The sequence below is a fragment of the Bos javanicus genome, chromosome 12 (genome assembly GCF_032452875.1).
Source record: "Bos javanicus breed banteng chromosome 12, ARS-OSU_banteng_1.0, whole genome shotgun sequence".
NCBI classification, from domain to species: domain Eukaryota; kingdom Metazoa; phylum Chordata; class Mammalia; order Artiodactyla; family Bovidae; genus Bos; species Bos javanicus.
This window is the reverse complement of record NC_083879.1, coordinates 50,754,754-50,778,448: the sequence shown is the minus strand read 5'-3', so window position 1 is coordinate 50,778,448 and position 23,695 is coordinate 50,754,754. Positions and strand designations below refer to the sequence as shown.

General features: G+C 41.0%; 1 protein-coding gene across 12 annotated transcripts in view; it reads right to left on the bottom strand.

Moving 5' to 3' along the window:
• The window catches only part of LMO7 (LIM domain 7), a 218,547-nt gene that overhangs the window by 136,413 nt on the left and 58,439 nt on the right, over positions 1-23,695 (bottom strand). For 7 of the 12 annotated variants that reach the window (XM_061435119.1, XM_061435103.1, XM_061435117.1 and 4 more), the window contains exon 2: positions 7,861-7,931. In XM_061435119.1, coding sequence (XP_061291103.1) covers positions 7,861-7,931 — 71 coding nt within the window. The remainder of the gene's footprint in view (positions 1-7,860; positions 7,932-23,695) is intronic. The other 5 variants (XM_061435101.1, XM_061435107.1, XM_061435110.1 and 2 more) reach the window with 1 other exon arrangement.

Here is a 23,695-nt window from a genome sequence, read left to right as displayed (position 1 = left end):
CAGACCAGAATTCCTATACTTTCAACATTTACTAGCCAACACATGTGTTTCCATTTACCTACCTGAGAGCCTTCAATGTATCAAAAAACTACTTCAAAAATAACCTCTCTCTGATCAAATCTAATATAAACTGTTTATATCACATACATTTAGCACATACATTACTCCCATTTATTTTCAGTAGAACAGCAGTCTCATTTTTTACCTCAGAGGCCCTCCATTGAGATGGTATATGCCCTCCCCTTAGTAATTTATATTTAGGGTGAGAAAGCCCTGTAGATGGTATATGCAAGTTCATGAAACAGGACCAAAGCTCTCAACCTTCAGGTTTGAGGTCACAATGTTTTAAAAACTCCTGAAAAATTTGCAGTCCATCTGTATAATACAACTACCATTTGTTGTTCAGTCACTCAGTCAAGTCCGACTGTTTGAGACCCCATAGACTGCAGCACACCAGGCTTCCCTGTCTTTCACCAACTCCTGGAGCTTGCTCAAACTCATGTCCACTGAGTCGGTGATGCCATTCAACCTTCACGTCCTCTGTCGCTCCCTTCTCGTCCTGCCTTCAATCTTTCCCAGCATCAGAGTCTTTTCCAAAGAACTGATTCTTCGCATCAGGTGGCCAAAGTATTGGAGTTTCAGCTTCAACATCAGTCCTTCCAATGAATATCCAGGATTGTTTTCCTTTAGGATTGACTGGTTTGATCTCTTTAAAGTCCAAGGGACTCTCAAGAGTCTTCTCCAACACCACAGTTCAAAAGCATCAATTCTTCAGCACTCAGCTGTCTTTATAGTCCAACTCTCATATCCATACATGACTACTGGAAAAATCACAGCTTTGACTAGACAGACTTTTGTCAGCAAAGTAATGTCTCTGCTTTTTAATATGCTGTCTAGGTTGGTCATAGCTTCTTTTCCAAGGAGCAAGCGTCTTTTAATTTTATGGCTGCAGTCACCACCTGCAGTGATTTTGGAACTCAAGAAAATAAAATTCTGTCACTGTCTCCATTGTTTCCTCATCTATTTGACATGAAGTGATGGGACCAGATGCCCTGATCTTAGCTTTTTGAATGCTGAGTTTTAAGCCAGGTTTTTACTCTCTTCTTTCACTTTCATCAAGAGGCTCTTTAGTTCCTCTTCACCTTCTGCCATAAAGGTGGTGTCATCTGCATACATAAGGTTATTGGTATTTCTCCTGGCAATTTGATTCCAGCTTGTGCTTCATCCAGCCCAGCATTTCACATGATGTACTCTGCATATAAGTTAAATAAGCAGGGTGACAATATACACCCTTGACGTACTCCTTTTCCTATTTGGAACCAGTCTGTTGTTCTATTTCCAGTTCTAACTATTGCTTCTTGACCTGCATACAGGTTTCGCAGGAGGCAGGTAAGGTGGTCTGGTATTCCCATCTTCTTAAGAATTTTCCACAGAAAAACTGACTACCATTACAGAAGTCAAGTTTTTAATTGACATTTACCAAGTCTACCTTCAACTGTAAAAACTAATTAAAAAAAAAAAATGTTTTGCTATATGTGGAAATAAGTTATAGAAAAAATAACTGTGAAGCTTAAAAAGAGAGCACAAAGATAGCAACTGTAAAACACTACCATGAAGAGAAGGCAGTTAATTATCTTTATGAACTTAAAGGATTCCCAATACTTGCATCTCTGTTTGCCTGTATGTGGGTGCTAAGTTGCTTCAGTCATGTTCAACTCTTGGTGACCCCATGGACCATGGCCTGCCAGGCTCCTCTGTCCATGGGATTCTCCAGGCAAGAATATTGGAGTAGGTTGCCATGGCCTTCTCCATGGGATCTTCCCAACTCAGGGATCGAACCCACATTTCTTCATGTCTCCTGCATGTGCAGGCAGGTTCTTTACCACTGGTGCCACTGGGAAGCCCTTGCTTGTTTACTATTGGGTTATCAAATAGTATAGAAACTTCAAAACTTGTATTACTTTAAGTGAAAACAAATAGTTCTTATTACTTAAATTTTAAATGGCTATAATATAGATCAGGGTCAACAGGTTGGTGAGCTGGAGAGTTGTATGAATGCAACTGTCCTCAGGAAATTCAAAACAGAAAGAGCTGTAAGAATAAAAGCCTTCACTCTTGCGGATGGGCATTATACGGAGCCCTGCACAGAAGCCCCAAGAACCCTCTGCTGTCACTTTCACTCAACACGTGCATGTCTCCAACTCTAACAGAGGAAAGAGCTCTCTCACATGAATGAAGTGGCCAGGTTCTCTTCTCGTCTGATGTTTTAAAACAATCACCTGAGTAGCGTTTTAAAACAATCACCTGAGTAGCCCATAGTACATTCACAGGAGTATTTTTTAATCATTTTTTCCTTCTTCTTTTGAAAGCATCTTCAACAGAATCCTAGATCATTTCAGGAAGACAGGATAGTATTCACACAGCAGATATAAACAAAAATAGGATTTCTCAAACTAATAGGTGAATGTTTATTTGCTCCACTCTTTCCAAGCTGCAAATCAGGGAAAGGAAGGCCTGGTGACAGTATGAGAAGAGTTTGCTCAACAATGTGAGCCATGAGTTCAAAAAGGCATCAATGTCTGAGTGGCTAACTTGGGATGGAGTAAAGACTTGGCATAATTCCAGAGATGGGAAGTACAGACTGACTAAATAGAGACACACCCAGTAAGATTACCTTCAAATACATCTTCTTACTTCATAAGGATCATAAAGAATGTTTTCATTTAAATATTTCCAAGATTGCTATCACAAGATGACTATGAAATTACTCACATCACTAGCTGGATATGCCCCAACTAAATATATTTAGAGAAGAGAAATAATACTGCAGAACCATGGAGCAAGACCAGATTGTGAATATTTTTAAGTATATAGTAAAGGAGTCTTCATGAACTCTAATAAACACTGGAGAGAGGAGACAGATGAATGGATACTATGAATAAAATTCATAGAAAATTATAACAAGGAGCTGACATCACCTTTTAGACTCCTGTCAATCCTTTTACTAATTAGAAAATCCCTCAAATTAGATTTTGTTCCCATTTCACTGTTTAATAAAGCCAAGAGAGATTACATGCCAAAGGCATACAGTAAAATGATTACTACAACAGACTTTAACCAGGGAAGTATTCTTTAGCCCTCCACTGATTAGATTCCACAGTCAATCATATTAAATGATACTAAAATGATTTAGAGAAGACACTAACTTCAATAGCCACTCAGATTAAAAAGCAATAAATGCACATAACTACCTTCATTATTCAGATGTGTATCTTGTCTGAAACCTCAGTGCAGTGTTTATACCCAGTTTAAACTATCTGAAATGTCAGTACACTGCCAGTTGGGAAAAAACTATAATGAGCTCATTTCCTCCAACTCCTGACTTTGATATTCCAGAATGCCAGTTCAAACTACTACTAAAGCATAAAAGGCTGCTGACATTGCTAGATAAAATAGTAAGAAAACTCTTTAATGGTGATAATGAACTAGGATGTCTAGAGATTTTTAAAGAGGCAATATGCAGACCCTATATTTCACAAGAATTGGTCATGTTTCTGGCAATGAACTAAATAGAAGTCAGCCTTTTATTATAGAATATTTTTAAAATCTGAATTTATTCTTTAAATCATATTTCAGCTAAGACTTGATATCTCAGATGGGTAAAATATTTGCAGAGACAGACAGTCTAATATATTTTGTTGCTGTTGTTTAGTCACTCAGTCGTGTCCGACTCTTTTGCAACCCCATGGACTATAGCCCACCAGGCTCCTCTGTCCATGGGATTCTCCAGGCAAGAATACTGGAGTAACTTGCCATTTCCATCTCCAGGGGATCTTCTTGACCCGGGAATTGAACCCACATTTCCTGCACTGGAAAGGGGATTCTTTACCACTGAGCCACCTGGGAACTCCCTGCTATATTTACCACTAATTTAAAAGTCAAGGTTTATAATACCAGACTTCTGAGCAGCAGGTTTTACTTTCCTCTTAGAAATTACAACTATTCAGGATGATGGGATCAAATAATGATGCTTAACATTTAGCAGACCAACCAGCTAGGTTTTTCTTTAGTTATAAATTTATACAGAATATAATTACCTGGACTTTTTATCTGCTGCTGCTGCTGCTAAGTCACTTCAATCATGTCCGACTCTGTGCGACCCCACACACAGCAGCCCACCAGGCTCCGCCGTCCCTGGGATTCTCCGGGCAAGAACACTGGAGTGGGTTGCCATTTCCTTCTCCAATGCAGGAAAGTGAAAAGTGAAAGTGAAGTCGCTCAGTCGTGTCCGACTCCTAGCGACCCCATGGACTGCAGCCTCCCAGGCTCCTCTGCCCATGGGATTTTCCAGGCAAGAGTACTGGAGTGGGTTGCCATTGCCTTCTCCGAGGACTTTTTATCTACCCTGGATCTATTAGGTTAAAATGCATTCATTAACCAGGGTTATAAACAATGAAATTCACCAGGAAGAGTTTTGGGTTTTTTTTTTTTAATACAAACATCATGTAGTACTTTGGGATCTCATCTGAAACTAAAATTGATGATTAACACAGTTAAATATTTACTTATACTACTTTTGGGAATATTCATTTAAGGAATGCTGCTGCTAAGTTGCTTCAGTCGTGTCCGACTCTGTGAAGCCCCATAGACGGCAGCCCAGCAGGCCCTGCCGTCCCTGGGATCCTCCAGGCAAGAACACTGGAGTGGGTTGCCATTTCCTTCTCCAATGCATGAAAGTGAAAAGTGAAAGTGAAGTCACTCAGTCGTGACCAACTCTTAGTGGCCCCATTTAAGGAATACTGGGTACTAAATAGATTGACTACTTATTTGGTAATGTACAAAATCCCAAATTGATGTTACTTAATTAGGAAACAAAGAATGAGCTTCTGGAGGCTGTGAATTTAAATGACATTTTAAAAAACCAATGTATCTGTCTCTAAACATGCATCCAAATGTTTGCTGTGGCCATGAAGGTAGAACCATGTATTTAACCTAACAATGCCGCTTGTCATCAAAATATTTTTTTTTAAATCAACTCTGAATATCCTCACTGGTGACAATCTACTCAAATTGGATATATTTTTTGGAAATCACCTCAAGTAAATCAGAGCCCAGGCTGGTACATAAATTGCATTTTAAATAAAACACTTAAGTGTCACTGCTGCTGCTGCTAAGTCGCTTCAGTCGTGTCCGACTCTGTGCGACCCCATAGACGGCAGCCCACCAGGCTCCCCCATCCCTGGGATTCTCCAGGCAAGAACACTGGAGTGGGTTGCCATTTCCTTCTCCAAGGCATGACAGTGAAAAGTGAAAGTGAAGTCGCTCAGTTGTGCCCGACTCTTAGCGACCCCATGGACTTCAGCCTACCAGGCTCCTCCGTCCATGGGATTTTCCAGGCAAGAGTACTGGAGTGGGGTGCCATTGCCTTCTCCGTTAAGTGTCACTACAAGTATGTTTAATGACCTAGTTCTGGAAAGTCTTGCGGGACAACATTCAGGGTATTACTAAGCCAGCTATCCAGCGTCTGGCTCGTCGTGGAGGCGTCAAACGTATCTCTGGTCTTATCTACGAAGAGACTCGTGGGGTGCTGAAAGTGTTTCTGGAAAATGTGATCCGGGACGCGGTCACCTATACGGAGCACGCTAAGCGCAAGACTGTTACCGCCATGGATGTGGTCTACGCGCTCAAACGTCAGGGCCGTACCCTTTACGGTTTTGGTGGTTGAGCAAAGCATCTAGCTTGAAACCTTTAGAAAAGTGTTGAGTAATAACTCATCACTGGAACTATAAAACCATGAAGTGACCTCTTTGAAAAGATCACCTATTTGGGTTGTTAGACGTGCATTCCTAAGTCTAAAAACACCTCTGTGCTCCATAGGTCTGCCTCCTACATAAACCGAACTACCCCAATCCTGACTTACAGGGCTTGCAATTGACATCAAAGTTATTTTTGTAGCAAGCTTCTAAATAGTGTATACTCATAGCTAAGGTTTCAGATCACATGTGTCTAACAGTCATTTTTTTCCCTCCATCTAATGAACACATTAAAATATATATAATTTGCAAACCAAGATAAAGTAATTTCCTTTGAATGATCAACTGAGCTGACCACATAGCCTACCAAGATTAAACACTATTTGGCTACAATAACTCTAAATGTGGCATCAGAAAAGGACAAGAAACCTCCCTTAAACTTTCCTTGTGGCCCTTGTTCATATAACTGTCCTACTCTCTATTATGTAGAATTGCATGAAATGGACATTTTCTGTAGGTCATTGACGGTTGAATATCAACACTTAATAAGGTTCAACTTAACAACACTGCTCTAAGACAATGAAGTTTGAAACCTACCAACAGAGTGGATGAGAGAGAGACTTTTATCTTCATGGCCATCTACCTAGTAACAACTTGTATGTACATAAAGTTTGATAGTTTATAGAAACCTTGATATATGTATTGGGTTGGCATAAAAGTTTGTTTGGATTTTCTGTAAGATGTTATGGAAAACCCAAACAAACTTTTTGGCCAACCCAATATTATGGGAACTTTGTGAATTAGGTAGATCAGATGCTCTGATCTCCACTTTATAGACAAGAAAATAAGGCTCAGATATTGTCATTTGCTCAAATGTCTGAAAGTATGAAGCAAGGAATCAAACCTAGGCCATGTAACTCCTGATCCTTGCTGTAAACAACCTTCCTATAAAAGGATAAACAAAATCATCTAAGTCTGAGCACACACATTCCCAGTGCATGCTTGTGGACAGATTCCATAAATACGTATGTCATAAGTGCCTAGATTGGAATACTTAAGTGCTTTCAAAAATGTTAGTACATTCTTAAGTACATTCTTATACTTTATTTGCTCACATCTGCAATCTGCACCCTCACCCAGGAGTTCGTCCTTCCATTCCACAGCCTGCTTGCCCCTCACTCTCAAAGGTCACCACCTGGCAAATTGTACTCTGCCTCCATGGGGGAACAAAATATTACATTAAACAGACACTTTAGGCTCTATACCATCAATCATGGCACAAGCCTCTTAGGATAACCAAAGCTTCAGATGTGATTCTTAATAACATCATATTAATTGAATGAATGGCTGGCCCATAACTCAAATTGACTGTGGTAATGTAATGACTCCACTTAAAAGTTCAAAGAAGAAATTTGCTAAACTCCAATACTTTGGCCACCTCATGCGAAGAGTTGACTCATTGGAAAAGACCCTGATGCTGGGAGGGATTGGGGGCAGGAGGAGAAGGGGACGACAGAGGATGAGATGGCTGGATGGCATCACTGACTTGATGGACGTGAGTCTCAGTGAACTCTGGGAGTTGGTGATGGACAGGGAGGCCTGGTGAGCTGCGATTCATGGGGTTGCAAAGAGTCAGACAACGACTGAGCGACTGAACTGAACTGACTGAAAGTTGTTCTATAATTATCACTATGTACTGATGAAGGAAACAAGTTACATATTAACTTCTAAACCAGGCAACTCTATATATTAGAATACTCACAGCAAGTGAGAGCTGGTGCTATGTGATAAGGCTTTCTCCTCAACCATCCACCACTACTGGCCCATCAAGCAATAATAGAATCTTTCTTGTTTACTAATTTAAAATAATATATATTTCACTAATGCTATCTGTAGATACAGAGACCGATAACCCCTCCTACTATCTGGTACTGTGGGGTGTCGATTTGCAGGGATCAAATCTCACTTGTTACCAGGAAAACATGTCAGTGACTATAGTGGCCACGGAGTGGGGGATAAGACCCCTCATAACATGCACGTGTGCACACACACAGATACACACACACCTTTGCTTTTGAATTATTTTTTAAATGCTTTAAATACTTACTCACACAACAGAACACCATTCTCTAGAGAGGCTCGAAAATCCTTTGTCTCGAAATTCTTCTCTGTTACTGCCTGAAAGACAGATTTGGGGATTAATTTTCTCTTAATCAGGAATAATACACAAGTCAAATTCAGTATCAGATTAATTAATAGGCATCCAGAGTCATACTTAAAGAATGTGCAGATATCACCAAAAGTTGTTCCACATAGGAAATTGTACGTGCATTTCTATGTTACACAGAGAGTGGTTAACGACTTTAGTATGAACAAATATAAACAGAAAAAACCACAGCAAGTGTTCTCTATAATACAACCATTTTATGCAGGATAAACAAAACTTAGAAGCTTTATTTCTAGCATATTTTCTATTTTTAAAAAGCCTAAAAGCAACCTATGCTACTAATGGTAAATAAAACCAAATTAAGGTATAACCTTGAAATATCAACTATACACACACATCATTAATTTCAATTCCACTCTGAAATCCCTCAAGTTTCACTACAAAGATGTATAGCAGAGGGCTAATATGTTTAAGGATATGACTATACTTAAACATCCTCATGAAATGTCCCTGATTTGTGTAAAGAGCTATTTACTGTAATATCCTAAGAAGAAAATCATTAAATCCTGACACTGACAGACAACAGAGAGAGGGAATATGGTATATACTTTAAACAGACAAGTCCACACTTGGGGCTTTTATATATGAGCAGGCCATGCCTATGGTTACTAACAATGTTCTTCGTGAAACTGCTGAGAAAACGTCTACCAATTCTATCTTCCCCTGCCTCTTGAGGGTGAGTGGTTGGAGGAAAGGGGATCCCATAGAGAGAATGTTCAGTTGCTAAGTCACGTCTGACTCTTGAGACTCCATGGATGCAGCATGCCAGGCTTCCCTGTCCTTCGCTATCTCCTGGAGTTTGCTCAGATTCATGTTCACAGAGTCAGTGCTATCTAACCAGCTCATTCTCTGCTGCCCCCTTTTCCTGTTGCCTTCCATCTTTCCCAACATCAGGGTCTTTTCCCTGAGTCAGCTCTTGGCATCAGGTGATCAAAGTATTGGAGCTTCAGCATCAGTCTGTGCGTGCTAAGTCACTTCAGTAGTGTCCAACTCTTTGCAACCCTGTGGGCTGCAGCCTGCCAGGCTCCTCTGTCCATGGGATTCTCAAGGCAAGAATACTGGAGTGGGTTGCCATTTCCTCCCCCAGGGGATCATCCTGACCCAGGGCTCGAACCTGGGTCTCTTATGTCTCCTGCATTGGCAGGCAGGTTCTTTACCACTAGCGCCACCTGGGAAGCTCAGCATCAGTCCTTCCAATGAATAGTCAGGGTTGATTTCTTTTACAACTGACTGGTTTGATCTCCTTGCAGTCCAAGGGACTCTCAAGAGTCTTCTTCAACACCACACTTCAAACGCATCGATTCAAAAACACTGGGACAAAATGGAAGCCATTCAGGGAAGGCTGCTCCAAGGACCTCCTAGGACTGGGACCCCTGCCAAGGGTGTTGGCAGATGCACCAGGCAGCTGGGACAGCAGCAGCCCTACAGATGGACCCACCACCCACAAGCAGAGGCCTTGCTCTACCACCACTTCAGGAAGAAATCCAATCTCTGAAGCCTGATTGGAAAGTCACTAATCTTAAACCCTCGGTGAACTCTAAAGCTCCTGCTGTCCTGACTCACCACTGACAGCTTTACAGTCCACTTCCAGTCCCTGTATATCTTCTGTATCTTTTCCACAACACCCAGGAGTGCCATCGCTACTCATAACAATGGGTAACTGACAAAACAATGGCTCTGTCTAGCATTAAAGGTAGTTTCTCATAAGCTGGTTCTAGAAATAAGGACAGGAGCCTGGGCCAGAGGTGACACTTTCAGCTGCAGGAAGTAGCAGATCCTTTCCTACAAAGGGCATTCTCTAAGAAGGGATACATCGCTGCATGAATTAAACATTTGCTGAGTGTCTCCGTTAGATGCACTTACCTGGATAGTGGGTAGAGACCTTAAAAAAAATGCAAGGAGCTCATAGCCACAGAAATAAAACACAGAGTTTAAAAGTGCATTAAAACATATCCAAATGGAACGGTATATTCCTTCAGGAGTTACCTCAAATGTCTCATGGGTTATCCCAGCTAACCCGTGAGGCACAAACTCTTCTGAATTTCCCAAAAAAGATCCAAAAAACTCAAAGTGAGTACTGATCGCAGCTAGTGAAAACACAGTAACATCTCATTTATCTGGGAACTCTTGCATGCGTGCTAAATCGCTTCAGTCATGTCTGACTCTTTGTGACCCTGTAGATTATGGCCTGCCAGGCTCCTCTGTCCATGGGATTCTCCAGGCAAGAACACTGGAGTGGGTTGCCATACCCTTCTCCAGGGAATCTTCCTAACCCAGGGACCAAATCCACAGTCTCTTATATCTCCTGAGTTAGCAGCTGGGTTCTTTACCACTAGCACCACCTGTGAAGCCCTGAAAACTCCTACCCAAAGCTAAAAAACATGAAAAAGTCCCAGGAATAACCAAAGCCAATGTCAAAGTCCATTCTCTCTAGTCAGTCACAGGAAAGCCCCTCAGAGCTACAAATTCTTAATTATCCACCACTGAAACTCTCTGTAGATTATGTTCCTAAGTCAAGGTAGATTAAAAGTAGTGAGGGAGAAGGAAAAAGGCGTGCGCCCCGAAGACACACAGAGAGCAGAGTGACAGTCAACAGCACTGGATGGGCCAGTCAAGAGGCAGTGTAGCGAGTGATGAAATGGAAAGAGAAAGGGCTCAAGCCAGACAAAAGCATATTCAAATTCCACTTTCATTATCGTGTAGCTGTGTGATCTTAAGCAAGCAGAACCACCTCCATGAACCCTAGTCTGCTCATCTGAAACTGGATTAATATCACCTATTTGTTAATAATGGCCAAGATGCTGTGCAATCAAGTACCTAAGGGTGGCTCACAGTGGTATATGCTTAACCTCATTACATGCATCAACCTTTGAGTAACACCCAGCAACAGACTGCAATAATTAACCCTCAAAAGAATACCTTTGTACTGTACAGACAACACTGAGTTAGATTCAGAATATTAACAAAGTAGAAATAATGGAATACATAGAGATATTCAGAAAAACCCAACTATCAGAATGGTAAGTTTCTCCAAAAAGACAACAGAAAGGCAAAATCATAGTATGTAGCAGAGTTAAGAGCATCTCCCTCCATATGTCAAAACATGAATGTACTCTTCTTTCTACATGCACATGTGTGTGCATGCTCAATTATGTCAGACTCTTCGCCACCCATGGACAATAGTCCACCAGGCTCCTCTGTCTATGGAATTTTCCAGGCAAGAATACTGGAGCTGGTTGCAATTTCCTACTTCAGGGGATCTTCCCGACCCAGGGATTGAACCCATGTTTCTTTCGTTTTCTGCATTCTATAGGTGGATTCTTTACCACTGTCCACTCCAGAAGCCCACTCATTTATAGATATTTGAATGGCATTGAAATACGTATAATATCATATATAGAACGAGTCGCCAGTCCAGGTTCTATGCACAATACTGGATGCTTAGGGCTGGTGCATTGGGACGACCCAGAGGGATGGTATGGGGAGGGAGGAGGGAGGAGGGTTCAGGATGGGGAACACATGTATACCTGTGGCGGATTCATTTTGATGTTTGGCAAAACCAATACAATATTGTAAAGTTTAAAAATAAAATAAAATTTAAAAAAAATTTTTTAAAAAGATACTTAATCAAAATCTAAATAATGATATAAGACCTGATTCCATTTACACTATATTTACAAAACTAAACAGATTCTTAAAAGTTTATATTTTGAGGACATGGGAATTTGGCATGTTCTATACACTACTGACGGAGAAGGCAATGGCACCCCACTCCAGTACTCTTGCCTGGAAAATCCCATGGACGGAGGAGCCTGGTGGGCTGCAGTCCTTGGGGTCGCTAAGAGTCGGATATGACTGAGCGACTTACTTTTACTTTTCACGTTCATGCATTGGAGAAGGAAATGGCAACCCACTCCAGTGTTCTTGCCTGGAGAATCCCAGGGACGGGGGAGCCTGGTGGGCTGCTGTCTACGGGGTCTCACAGAGTCTGACACGACTGATGAGACTTAGCAGCAGCAGCATACACTACTGAACATAATATAAAATGACACCACTATTCTAGAAGGCAATGTATGAAACGTACCTGACATCTTAAACATGCTACTTTGGGGGCACACTATGTGCAGGTCTAGGGATTTATACTAAGACAGGTAAGGACAGGACAAGACACCCGAAGAACTGCTTCACGGGATTTTGCATAATAGCAACAACTAAAAACACTCTGAATGCCCAATAAAAAGAAACTGGATAAACTGTAATATAACCATAAAACAAAACTGCATGAAACTTAAACTCATGTCAGAAAAGTATATTTATCACTTATAAAGAATACTTAACATATTCATTATAAGGCAATTTGTGAAAAAGTACAGAGTATGATCCCAATTTCTATAATTCTATGCATTATGTAAATATGCGTGCATTATATAAATAAATATAGACTAAAAATATTAACAGCAATGATTTCTAAGTTGCAGAATTATAGCTAATTATAGTATTTTTTTGCTTATGTATATATGACCAACCTAGATAGCATATCAAAAAGCAGAGACATTACTTTGCCAACAAAGGTCCGTCTAGTCAAGGCTATGGTTTTTCCAGTGGTCACGTATGGATGTGAGAGTTGGACTGTGAAGAAAGCTGAGCGCTGAAGAATTGATGCTTTTGATCTGTGGTGTTGGAGAAGACTCTTAAGAGTCCCTTGGACTGCAAGGAGATCCAACCAGTCCATCCTAAAGGAGATCAGTCCTGGGTGTTCATTGGAAGGATTGATGTTGAAGCTGAAATTTCAATACTTTGGCCACCTCATGTGAAGAGTTGACTCATTGGAAAAGACCCTGATACTGGGAGGGATTGGGGGCAGGAAGAGATGGGGATGACAGACGATGAGATGGCTGAATGGCATCACTGACTTGATGGACATGAGTCTGAGTGAACTCTGGGAGTTGGTGATGGACAGGGAGGCCTGGCGTGCTGTGATTCACGGGGTCACAAAGAGTCGGACACGACTGAGCCACTGAACTGAACTGAACTGATTCTGCTATAGTAACCACAGTGTTTCTTATGCAATACACAAATTAAATTTTTATGACATTCAGAAGAAGTCAGATTCCATCAGGTTTAGGTCAATTTCTTGTGTCTCCTACATTTTAAGGATAAAGAAAAGGACACCAGCTTTCAGGTAGGTAATTTTTCTCATTATCTATGAAATGCATATAATCTGAAAGTTTAATAATCCTTACCATTCCCCTGTCACTAGTAAGAAGGTTGAGGTTCAGAAAGTTTAACTTTCTAGAAAGTTACAGAACCATCCACATGGAACAGACACCAAAAACCTACAGTATTTTGCAAGCACTCAGTAAGAGAATGTCTCAATTGCATCAGACACAGAGTGCTTCTAAACTAAAACACATTAAGTTGTCTTCCATCTGTGTGACTTCAAAAATAATCCCCCACTGTTAAGTGTACGAAAAAGTTAACTCAGTAAACAAAAAATGTTGAGTTAATTTTTTCACTGTTCCTGAAAATAAGAGACTTGTGTCTGAACACATAACGATTGTGCATATGTTTGTGTGTGTATTAGAGAGAAAGAGAGAAAGAAAATGTACTCTAAATGTTAATAAAATGAAAAGTTATCTGTAAATGGCTTCAGCATTTCTCCTGACATTTTCATGAACATGATAATGCTCACACTGTATATACTATCTACCTCAGCCTCAACAATGAAAAACATCTGATCACTGTCAAGTAAAATTTTTCATTAGCAGTTTACATATCCATATACATATAAACACATCAAGACCTCTCCTAAGAAATTACAACAAAAAGTTTTTCCAAGAGCTTTAAACTGAAAAGAGAAATTCATAGAAGGGATTTTCCATCTACAGCAGTTGCCTGGATCACGTTCCTTAAGAAACACACAGAGAGGCCCCTACCATGGCCAGGTGAGGCCAGGGTGGAGCCCTGGAGTTTGTGAAGCCCCACTCCCCACCACCACCACTTCCTACCTGTAACCCTGGACCAGGGTGCTTAACCTCTTTGTTTTCTCACAGATGCAGTACAAAGTACCTAGGTCACAGGGTTGCACAGAGAATTATATGGATTACTGTTATGCAGCCCTCAGAGCTTGCCCAATTCAGGAAGAGCATTCACCAATGTTAGTACAATTAGCTATTATGACGCATCTGTAGAATGAAGATAAAAAGTTTCATCATAGCAAACAAAGAAAAAGTCCATGTTGCCAGAGGTAACATCCTTTACTTAAAAGTACGAAACTGACTTACCACATTATAAACCTCCACTAGACTACCTTCTAAATCTTGGAAAATATTAAAAAAAAAAAAAAAAATACAGAGATCTAGAAAGGACCTCAAAATAGAGTCAAGGTAGTTTTGGGGTTTTTTTCCCCCCAAAAAAACAAAAAAAATGAAATCATACTTTAAAAATGTGAACCCATCTATATTTGAAGAATTCAGTATGCTAAATGCAGTTACAAAATCTTGAAAGAGAAATTGGTAGTTCTAATCCAACAATTACTCATTGTGTTTTTCAATAATTTTGAACCACACTCATTAGCAAGCTATTTGAGGTGTGATGCATTTTATGTATGAGGCTGTGATTCATAGGACTAAATATAAACCACCTGTTTCCCAATGAGCTATCAAAAGTCAACGCAAACAGGAGTAATCACTATGTCACCAAACAGCCACACCTTCTCTTCTATAAAAACTTGTTTTCTTCCCTCTTCCTTGTCCCTTTCCATATCTTCCTAAAGAAGTTAAAACAAAATCATTACCACTTGAAATAAGTGAAAACATACATCAGATTTCATCTAGGATTCAATCCTGGATCCATCTCACACCACACACTTCTAATAAGTTATTGCTCAGTCCTCTAATTTTCAAACGGAAAGATGTATTTGCCATACCTATTTTAGAGCCTACAAATGATATGTGAAAATATTTGACCCCTTCAAAAAGAAAAGGGGGAGAAAAAGGACTATACACTATAGTTGAGGCCAGTGCATCTTGGAGCCATGTGCCCCTGTGTGCTGAATGCCCAACCTGCTGGAAAGAAGCTGAGAAGTGACAGGGCCAAGTCTGAGGTTCTCGGGTGAGATGCTTCCTGTGAAGTTATAATTACTCCCCCTGGGCATGTTAAGGGCAGAACAGTGTGGCAGAAAGCTCACTCTGCACAAACACCACAGCCAAACCTGTCCTACCACCTGTAGCCTCCAAAGAAACTCTTGATAGGAAGTCTTTTTGTTTTTTAGGTATTTATTTATTTGACTGCGTTGGTCTTGGTCACAGCATGTAGGATCTTAGTTCCCTGACCAGAGATCAAACTTGCGTCCCCTGCATCAGAAGGAAGATTCTTAACCACTGGGCCACCAGGGGAAGTCCTGATGGGAAATTTTTAAAGGGCATATGTTGTGAAAGAAAATACCTACCAACCAAACACATCCTCAGTAAGTGCCAAGTTGGCAAATGTCAAAAAAGCCATTTCTTTTGCTATGAAATATATTTAATAAACCAATGGGAATGATCTTCATACCCTTTACTGTTTTGTTTGGGGCTTTATTTTAATCTTCTTGCTGGATGAGATTGGCCACCAATATATAAGCACCAAGTTTCTCTACAGCTTCAGTTCTCAGTTCCGGTTCTGGCCATGAAATCCACATGTCTTAAATCCCAAACATTCTGGGAACTTCTCAAAGCCTACTTCATACCAGACTGGTTATCAGCAAAATACTCATTAACACAAGTCAGCAGGCACTCGCCTCTTTTAAACTTTTCAGTTCCTTTTAAGTAGCCATTTCAAAGACGTTTAGAATCCCCAAAGCACTCTAGACCACGTTTTTGTGTGAATCACAGTGCAAAAACACAGGGCCCACTGGAGGGGAAAGGATGTTTGCTGACAAAACCTAGCTGATGAGCTTCAGCTGGGCTCACAGTGGATTCCAAAGTAAGTTACTAATTGATTGGTCATCTATTAGATCAAGAGATTTAAGATACACGCATATGATCATCATCACGCCAATCATATTCATGTAAGTCATGCCAAAAAACAAATAACAACAACAAAAATCCGAGGAACACAGCATCAGAAGCCACTGTGGATCACAGGAACATTATGGAACAATTCACAAACAATGGGTCTGCCTTAATTGTTCCATTTAGGGACAGAATCTAGCATCTACCTTCCAGTGAGAGCGCCCTTACAGGGTATGGTTTCCAGAGACACACCCCGGGCCAGCGCACATCAAGAAGCTGCTATGTTTTTGGTCTGAAAAGCTGCCAAAGAGATAAAAACACCCTTCCCTCCTTTTTCCATCAAACTTCATTTAATATAATATAATCATTCTATAATCCCCATGACACCACAAAACAGGTCCAATTTTTACAACGAATTCCAGGAGACGTCCATATTACTTATGACTCAATAACTTTGACAAACCTCATTGTCATGCTAAAAACCTATACATGCAAGGATTATGGCACACAGTTGAAAATATTAGGAAAAAACTAAACATAATAGATATGTGTCTACCTCCTAGCTCTTTCCTTGCCCAGAGTAAAATTATTGAAAAGGTTATTCACAATAATAGAGAAGCCAATTCTTCCCAAAAGAATGCACTCTGTCCTTTTTATTCTTTTTATTTTATTGGAGTATAGCTGACTTACAATGTTAGTTTGATTCAGGTGTATAGCAAAGTGATTCAGTTATACACCTGCATATATTCATTCTTTTTCAGACTTTTTTCCCATACAGGTTACTACAGAATATTGAGTAGAGATCCCTGTGCTATACAGTAGGTCCTTGTTGGTTACCTGTTTTATATATAGTAGGATGTGCATGCTCATCCCACACACCTGATTTTATCCCTTCCCCTGCCACACATTTCCCCTTTGGTAACCATAAACTTGTTTTCAGTATCTTTGAGTCTGGGCTCTGCCCTTTTTAAACTACCCTAATAAAAATTTGAAGTCAGAGAAGCTGACTTCAAACTGTGGTGTTGGAGAAGACTCTTGAGAGGCCCTTGGATTGCAAGGAGACCAAACCAGTCGATCCTAAAGGAAATCAACCCTGAATATTCACTGGAGGGACTGATGCTGAAGCTCCAATACTTTGGCCACGTGATGAGAAGAGCCAACTCCTCATTGGAAAAGACCCTGATGGTGGAAAAGATTGAAGGCAGGAGGAGAAGGGGACTACAGAGGATGAGATGTTGGATGGCATCACCGACTCAATGGAAGTGAATTTGAGCAAACTCCAGGAGATAGTGAAGGACAGGGAAGCCTAGTGTGCTACAGTCCGTGGGGTCGCAAAGAGTCAGACATGACTTAGCGACTGAACTGACTGAATAAAAATCTGAAGTCAGAGAAGCTGAGATGGGAGTCAGACTCTCTTCATGTAAATGAGTAAATAAAGTCTCCCAATTTCCTCAGGCCTCAGTCTTCTCAGCTACATAAGAGGTCCCAGGATTACAACAGTCAACATTTTCTCTGTTTGCTTTGTGCACAATCTCCCTTAGTCTCCACAGCAACTCAATATGGTGAATGTTTTCACCCCATCTTGACATGAAAAACTGAGTTACGCTATGGTAAGGACTTCCCAGGTGGCACTAGTGGTAAACAGTCTGCCTGCCAGTGCAAAAGACTCGGGTTTGATCCCTGGGTCCAGAAAATCCCCTGGAGAAGGAAATGGCAATCCACTCCAGTATCTTTGCCTGGGAAATCCCATGGACAGAGGAGCCTGGCGGGCTACAATTTGTGGGGATGCAAAGAGTTAGACGCAACTGATCACGCACACAGCACGAATGCTTACTTTGGGACCTAGGCTGGTCCTTACGTAACAGGCAGGGAGCATCCAGTGAGTGTCTATGGAACCACTGAGTGAACATTACAGTGTAATTAGGAAGCTACCAGGCCCACCCAGCCTACTCTGCACACTCTCAAGGGTAGGACTGTCTTTCAACTTCTCACTGGTTGAAATACAGCTTACACATACTAGTTACTTATGTTAAATCTAATTACTCTTGCAGTGAATATTCGCACTACAAATATTTTAGGCGAGGAAGAACAAGACCCGCCAAAAGGCATAATTGATGGTTAAACTTCAAGTGTCTGGGGGGTAGGGGAGTAGGGAATGGCTGTGTTTTAGAAGAACTTGCCTCAGTTCCCAAAATCACTCACCCTAGTTTCAGCAGTAGCTCAAGAACAAACACATACAAGAGTCTCTAGAAGCATATCACTAGTGATACACATTTTTAAAAAGGAATATTCTTAAATGAAAACCTCAATGTTGAGAGCTGTTCACCACTGATTTGCTACATAAAATTTTTCCAGACTGAAGAAAACATTAGAATTCAGCTTTCCATTTAAGTAATCCTTCTTAATTTTAACTAAAATGCTAAGAAAGTATTTGGTTAGTCACTCATTCAAAACCCACACAATGACAATGGCTATGCATGCACCTGGCCTGGTGCTTGGCACTGGGGATAGAAACAGATAAAGCAATTCTTGGAAATTCCTCTTTAAAAGTCTAACCCTGTTTTGAAATATGTGGTTAAAGTGGTATTTTAAGCCTAGGCATCTCTCTAAAATGTGGTTAATTAACCCTTTGAATTACAGTAAGTTCTTGGTTAGCTTATATTGTATATTCAGCATTGCTTTAAGTGACATAATTCACAAGTCACTGGCGTCTCTTAAGATCTGGCATTGTTCTACACAGTATCCTGACATATACTAGGACTCTTTTTACCAATGCTAATATTACTTGATAGCAAAACCAAAGCCAGCTCACCATCTTCCAAGGTACTGGTATGAGAATTGCACAGATCACAGAATTCTAAATGGAACCCAAAAGGCTCATAGTGGTAGAAAATCTAAACATCTAAACATTTTCTGCCCCACTGCCCACAGTAAGCCCTCAGTCTCAGCGGCTACTGTAAATTACACCTCTCCACCCTACTTCTCCTGGGAAGCTCCCCAAGTCTTCAAGCAGTCAGAAAGGAAGACGAACAGCAAGTACACAGCTCCTGGTGTGATCCTGGATAATTAAAAGCCAACTGTCTTTATATACACTCCAAATTCTCACTCAATCATCATTAGGCCAAATGCCAACTACACTCAGATTTGGGGGGGAGGGCAAAAAAAAAGCATGAGTTTAACCATAACTTCTGGTCCAGGAGAAGTGGCCACTTACCAATACCATTACCAACATTCAGTTTACAGTCTCCAAATATTTTTGCTAAGCCAGAAGTATTAATAAACCACAAATGGAAAACAACTGGAAAGAACTAAATAAAACCAAAGGATGAAAGTTTGCTCCAGGGCTGACAATTTATGAGCCAGGTTTCATCTAGATACGAAATCCAAGACAATCTGAGCCCTATTAGCAGCTAGTTAAAGTCACCAAAAACATCACACACAAAAATGTGCTCAAGTTTTACAGCTATACTTTGTCCTGTTAACAATCACAAAAACTACTTCTAGAGAATAAAGTACATTTTGTCTATAAATACCAGTTCATACTCCAAATTTATGCTGTGGCAGACAATAGGGAAAATACTGCAAGAGAAAGAAAGTTTACCAAAAGACTAGTCTGGGGCATGAATTATTTTTTTCTCCTAGATCAAGGAGTTTTTGAATAAATAGCACACAAGGTACATGGAGATGTGAATATCCACTATCAGGATATTTTAAGGAGAGTTCAAATGCTTAATATAATCATGGGTTCTCAAGAGTCAAGAGACATCATTGTTTTGTGCAGAAATGTCTCACACACATTAGCAAGTCTCAACAATTACCTGCTTATCTCCTGGTGAATTATTATGAGAGTCATGACTGTGGGAAACATTCATTCTGGGAAACAGTGTGTCTGTATTACCGGTAAGAGTCACTACTTATTTTACATGAACTTCAAATGGGTAGTTACACCCCTGGGACCCAGGATATGCTTTACTCCCCAGTGTAAGTTTGGCATTAAGGGATGACCTTGAGGGGACTGTGACACAGGAATCGTCTAGATGATTCTCAATGAATTCCTACTGCAAGCCAACGTCAGCCTTCTGGTACCCAATCGTCAGCCTTCCTTCCACTTAACAATGAATTTCTAAGAAGAAAGAGATAATTACAATCCTATTCTTAGGTACATATTTGAGAGAAAATAAAAACACATGCCCACGCAAGGAACTCGTATATAAATGTTCATAGCAGAATTATTCGTGTTAGCCCCCAAAAATGAAAATAACCCAATTCATTAACTGATGAATGTATAAATAGAAACATGGTATAAACCATACAATAAAATATCATTCAGCCACGAAATAGAATGAAGAACTGACACATCTGCACCATGGACAAACCTGGAAAATATATGAAGCTAACTGAAAGAAACCAAACACAAAAGGCCACATATTGTTAGATTCCATTCATGTGACATGTCCAGGGTAGGCAAATCCACGGAAACACAGAGTACATTAGTGGTTACCAGGGATTAAGTGAAGGGAAGAACGGGGGTGAGTGCTAACGGGTATAGGGTGTCCTTGGTGGGGTGATGAAAATGTTCTGAAATTAGGCAGTGATGCTGCTGCTGCTGCTGCTAAGTCGCTTCAGTCGTGTCCGACTCTGTGAGACCCCATAGACGGCAGCCCACCAGGCTCCGCCGTCCCTCGGATTCTCTAGGCAAGATCACTGGAGCGGGTTGCCATTTCCTTCTCCAATGCATGAAACTTAAAAGTGAAAGTGAAGTCGCTCAGTCGTGTCTGACCCTCAGCGACGCCATGGACTGCAGCCTACCAGGCTCCTCCGTCCATGGGGTTTTCCAGGCAAGAGTACTGGAGTGGCAGTGATGAGGGTTGCACAATTCCTTGAATACATTAAAAGCCAATTAACTGTATACAGAGAGTGAACTGTATGGTACATGAATTCTATCTCAATAAACATGTTCTTAAAAAGCTCAATGAACTGTACACTTAAAAATTAGCGCATTTTATTCAAGTTTAATAAAGATGGCTTTTTAAAAGGCCTTCAACACCATCTCACACAACATACACAAAGAAAGTTCAATCTAAGTTAACTATTAACTTGTTTACTATCTTCCTAAATGTTTACCCACCTTAAAAAAATGATTTATATGTAATTTCATAGGAATAGGTGTAAATTTGCAAAGGGAAATTTTCATCTTACTACCTCACATACAAAAACGCTTTAACTATGGCATTTCATTTTATATATCTGCACCTTTCTATTTTTAAATGTGTCATCTTTGCAGTATCGCTAAACAATTTCACAACACTAAGTTTTCTTAAGTCCATTTATGGCCTTTTTTTATATATATAGTTCACTTTACTTAAATGATTTCAAAACAGAAAATGTATGTAAGGTGTGACAAAGAGGGCCACAGCACCTCCACATTGGCTCCTGTTGTGAATTAATTACTCCCTCCCCACCACAGAATGGTTAAGAAGTCAGTTTTCTTTAAACAACTTGTAGGAACAAAGCTTCTTTTGTGTTCTCTTTAGGGCCTTAATATACCAGTAAAGCTTCCAGATTATCTCAAAACTAGATATTGCTCAGGGTTCTGTAACATGTCTAATGATCAGTTTAACATATCCGTAGCTGAGTAATAACTTCAGTTTTTTATTGGAATCATTCAAGACTACAAAAATTGAAGCACTGAGAATAATTTCTTTAACACTACGATTGGCCCAGGAAACCCTGGGAGACAGTGAAGGACAGGGAAGGCTGGCATGCTGCAATTCATGGGGTCGCAGAGAGTCTGACATGACTTAGCGACCAAACGACAACAGCTGGCCCTCTGCACCGTGGGTTGGGAATGTGGAATGCACGAATGCAAAGGGCCGGCGGTACTAGGGCGTTTTATCAATATATGCGGGACTTGAGCATCCCTGTATGTTGGTATCACCAAGGGATCCAAGAACCAATCCCGCAGTTACCAAAGGACAACTGTATTCTGGTATAATGACATGTAAGAAGACTGCTATGAGTGTCCTGGGATAGGATAACAGAGACTCTGCGTGCACCAGTGAATGAGATTGTCTTTCTCAAAAGTAGCCGACGTTGAGAGCTCAACGTCAGGAAGCATGCCTGACCCCCTCACACCGTGCTGAAGACGCCCCCTTCCCCCACCACACCTCCTCCTCCTGGCTGCCCGTGACATTCACACCACTGCAAGCAAGCGCATATTTGCCTTTGTGGCTCCCCCACCGGCCTAAGTCCCTATAGGAGATATGACAGCCAAAAGGCTGACTCCAACCTAAACACATGTTTTGTTTGGCCCATGCAGAATGCTGAAGTTCGGAAATAGGAAGCAAAGATCTGCCTTACCGGCTTCTCTCTAAAAAGAAATGGTCTGGCCCCACGGGGCATGCATTAACTCATAGCCACAGCCAGCTGCCCTGAGTTAATGACAGGCAGCCTGGGAGGGAACACTCTGCAGACAGCCACAGACCCTACCCTCCCATCCGTTATGCCCACCCTTCCTCGCTCCACTCACCACCTGGCTGGCCCCGCAGGCATGTCAGTTTGAAAATATATGGAGCTTATTCATTGTATCCTCAAGGCCCAGCATAACTCCTGCCCAGTGGGAAGGACTCCCATTTGTTGACTCAATTTGGTGTGTAAAAGAATCACTTGCAGTGCCTGAAAAACAATAGGGGTCTTAGGACTTTCTCTAAGGGACGATGGTTCAGTCGCTCAGTGATGTCCCACTCTTTGGGACCCTATGGGCTGCAGCCCTCCAAGCTCCTCTGCCCATGAAATTTTCCAGGCAAGAATACTGCAGTGGGTAGCCATTTCCTTCTCCAGGGGAACTTCCTGACCCAGGGATCAAACTCAGGTCTCCTGTATGGCAGTCTCCTACATTGCAGGCAGTCTCGTGCGCTTCAGTCAGATTCTTTACCAACTCAGCCATCAGGGATCCTGATTCAAACAGTCTAGACAGACATCCGGCAGCCCAGCTTTTTCAGAAGCACCATAACTGAGTCTTGCTAAGAATGCTCTCTAATAAACACCTCTTTAGCGTTAGGTATCTCGAGTTCTTGTGAGTCTTATTTACTAAAAGAATTTGGAAACCAAGCAGGAAATCTGTTCCTGTTCTCTTCTACCACCTGCTGGCGAGTTTCTGGTACTGCAGAGGCATAAACTACACTTGAGAAGTGAAGTCGCTCAGTCGTGTCTGACTCTTTGCGACCCCATGGACTGAGCCTACAGTGCTCCTCCGTCCATGGGATTTTCCAGGCACGAATACTGGCATGGGTTGCCATTTCCTTCTCCAAAACTGCACTTAGGGGATTCGTTTTCTATTTTCAATGGCTAGATCCAAGTACATTTTTTTAAGAAATTCAACAAAATAGCTTAAAAATATAACACCAAGCTACATTTGGTGAAAACAAAAAAAGATAAATATCTTACAATCTGATTTGTCAATTGTACCTCAATGTGTCTGAGAAACCTGTGTGCAGGTCAAGAAGCAACAAGAACTGGACATGAAACAAAGGACTGGTTCAAAACTGGGAAAGGAGTATGCCAAGGCCATATACTGTCACCCTGCTTATTTAAAAAGCAGGCATAACAAATTGAAGATGTGCCTGAATGCTCAGGCAAAACCAAATGCCTGAATGTTTAGACAAAACCAGCAGGGTTCCTGGCAGAGGGCAGCTGGGCGTGACAGAATGTGTGGGAGGTGA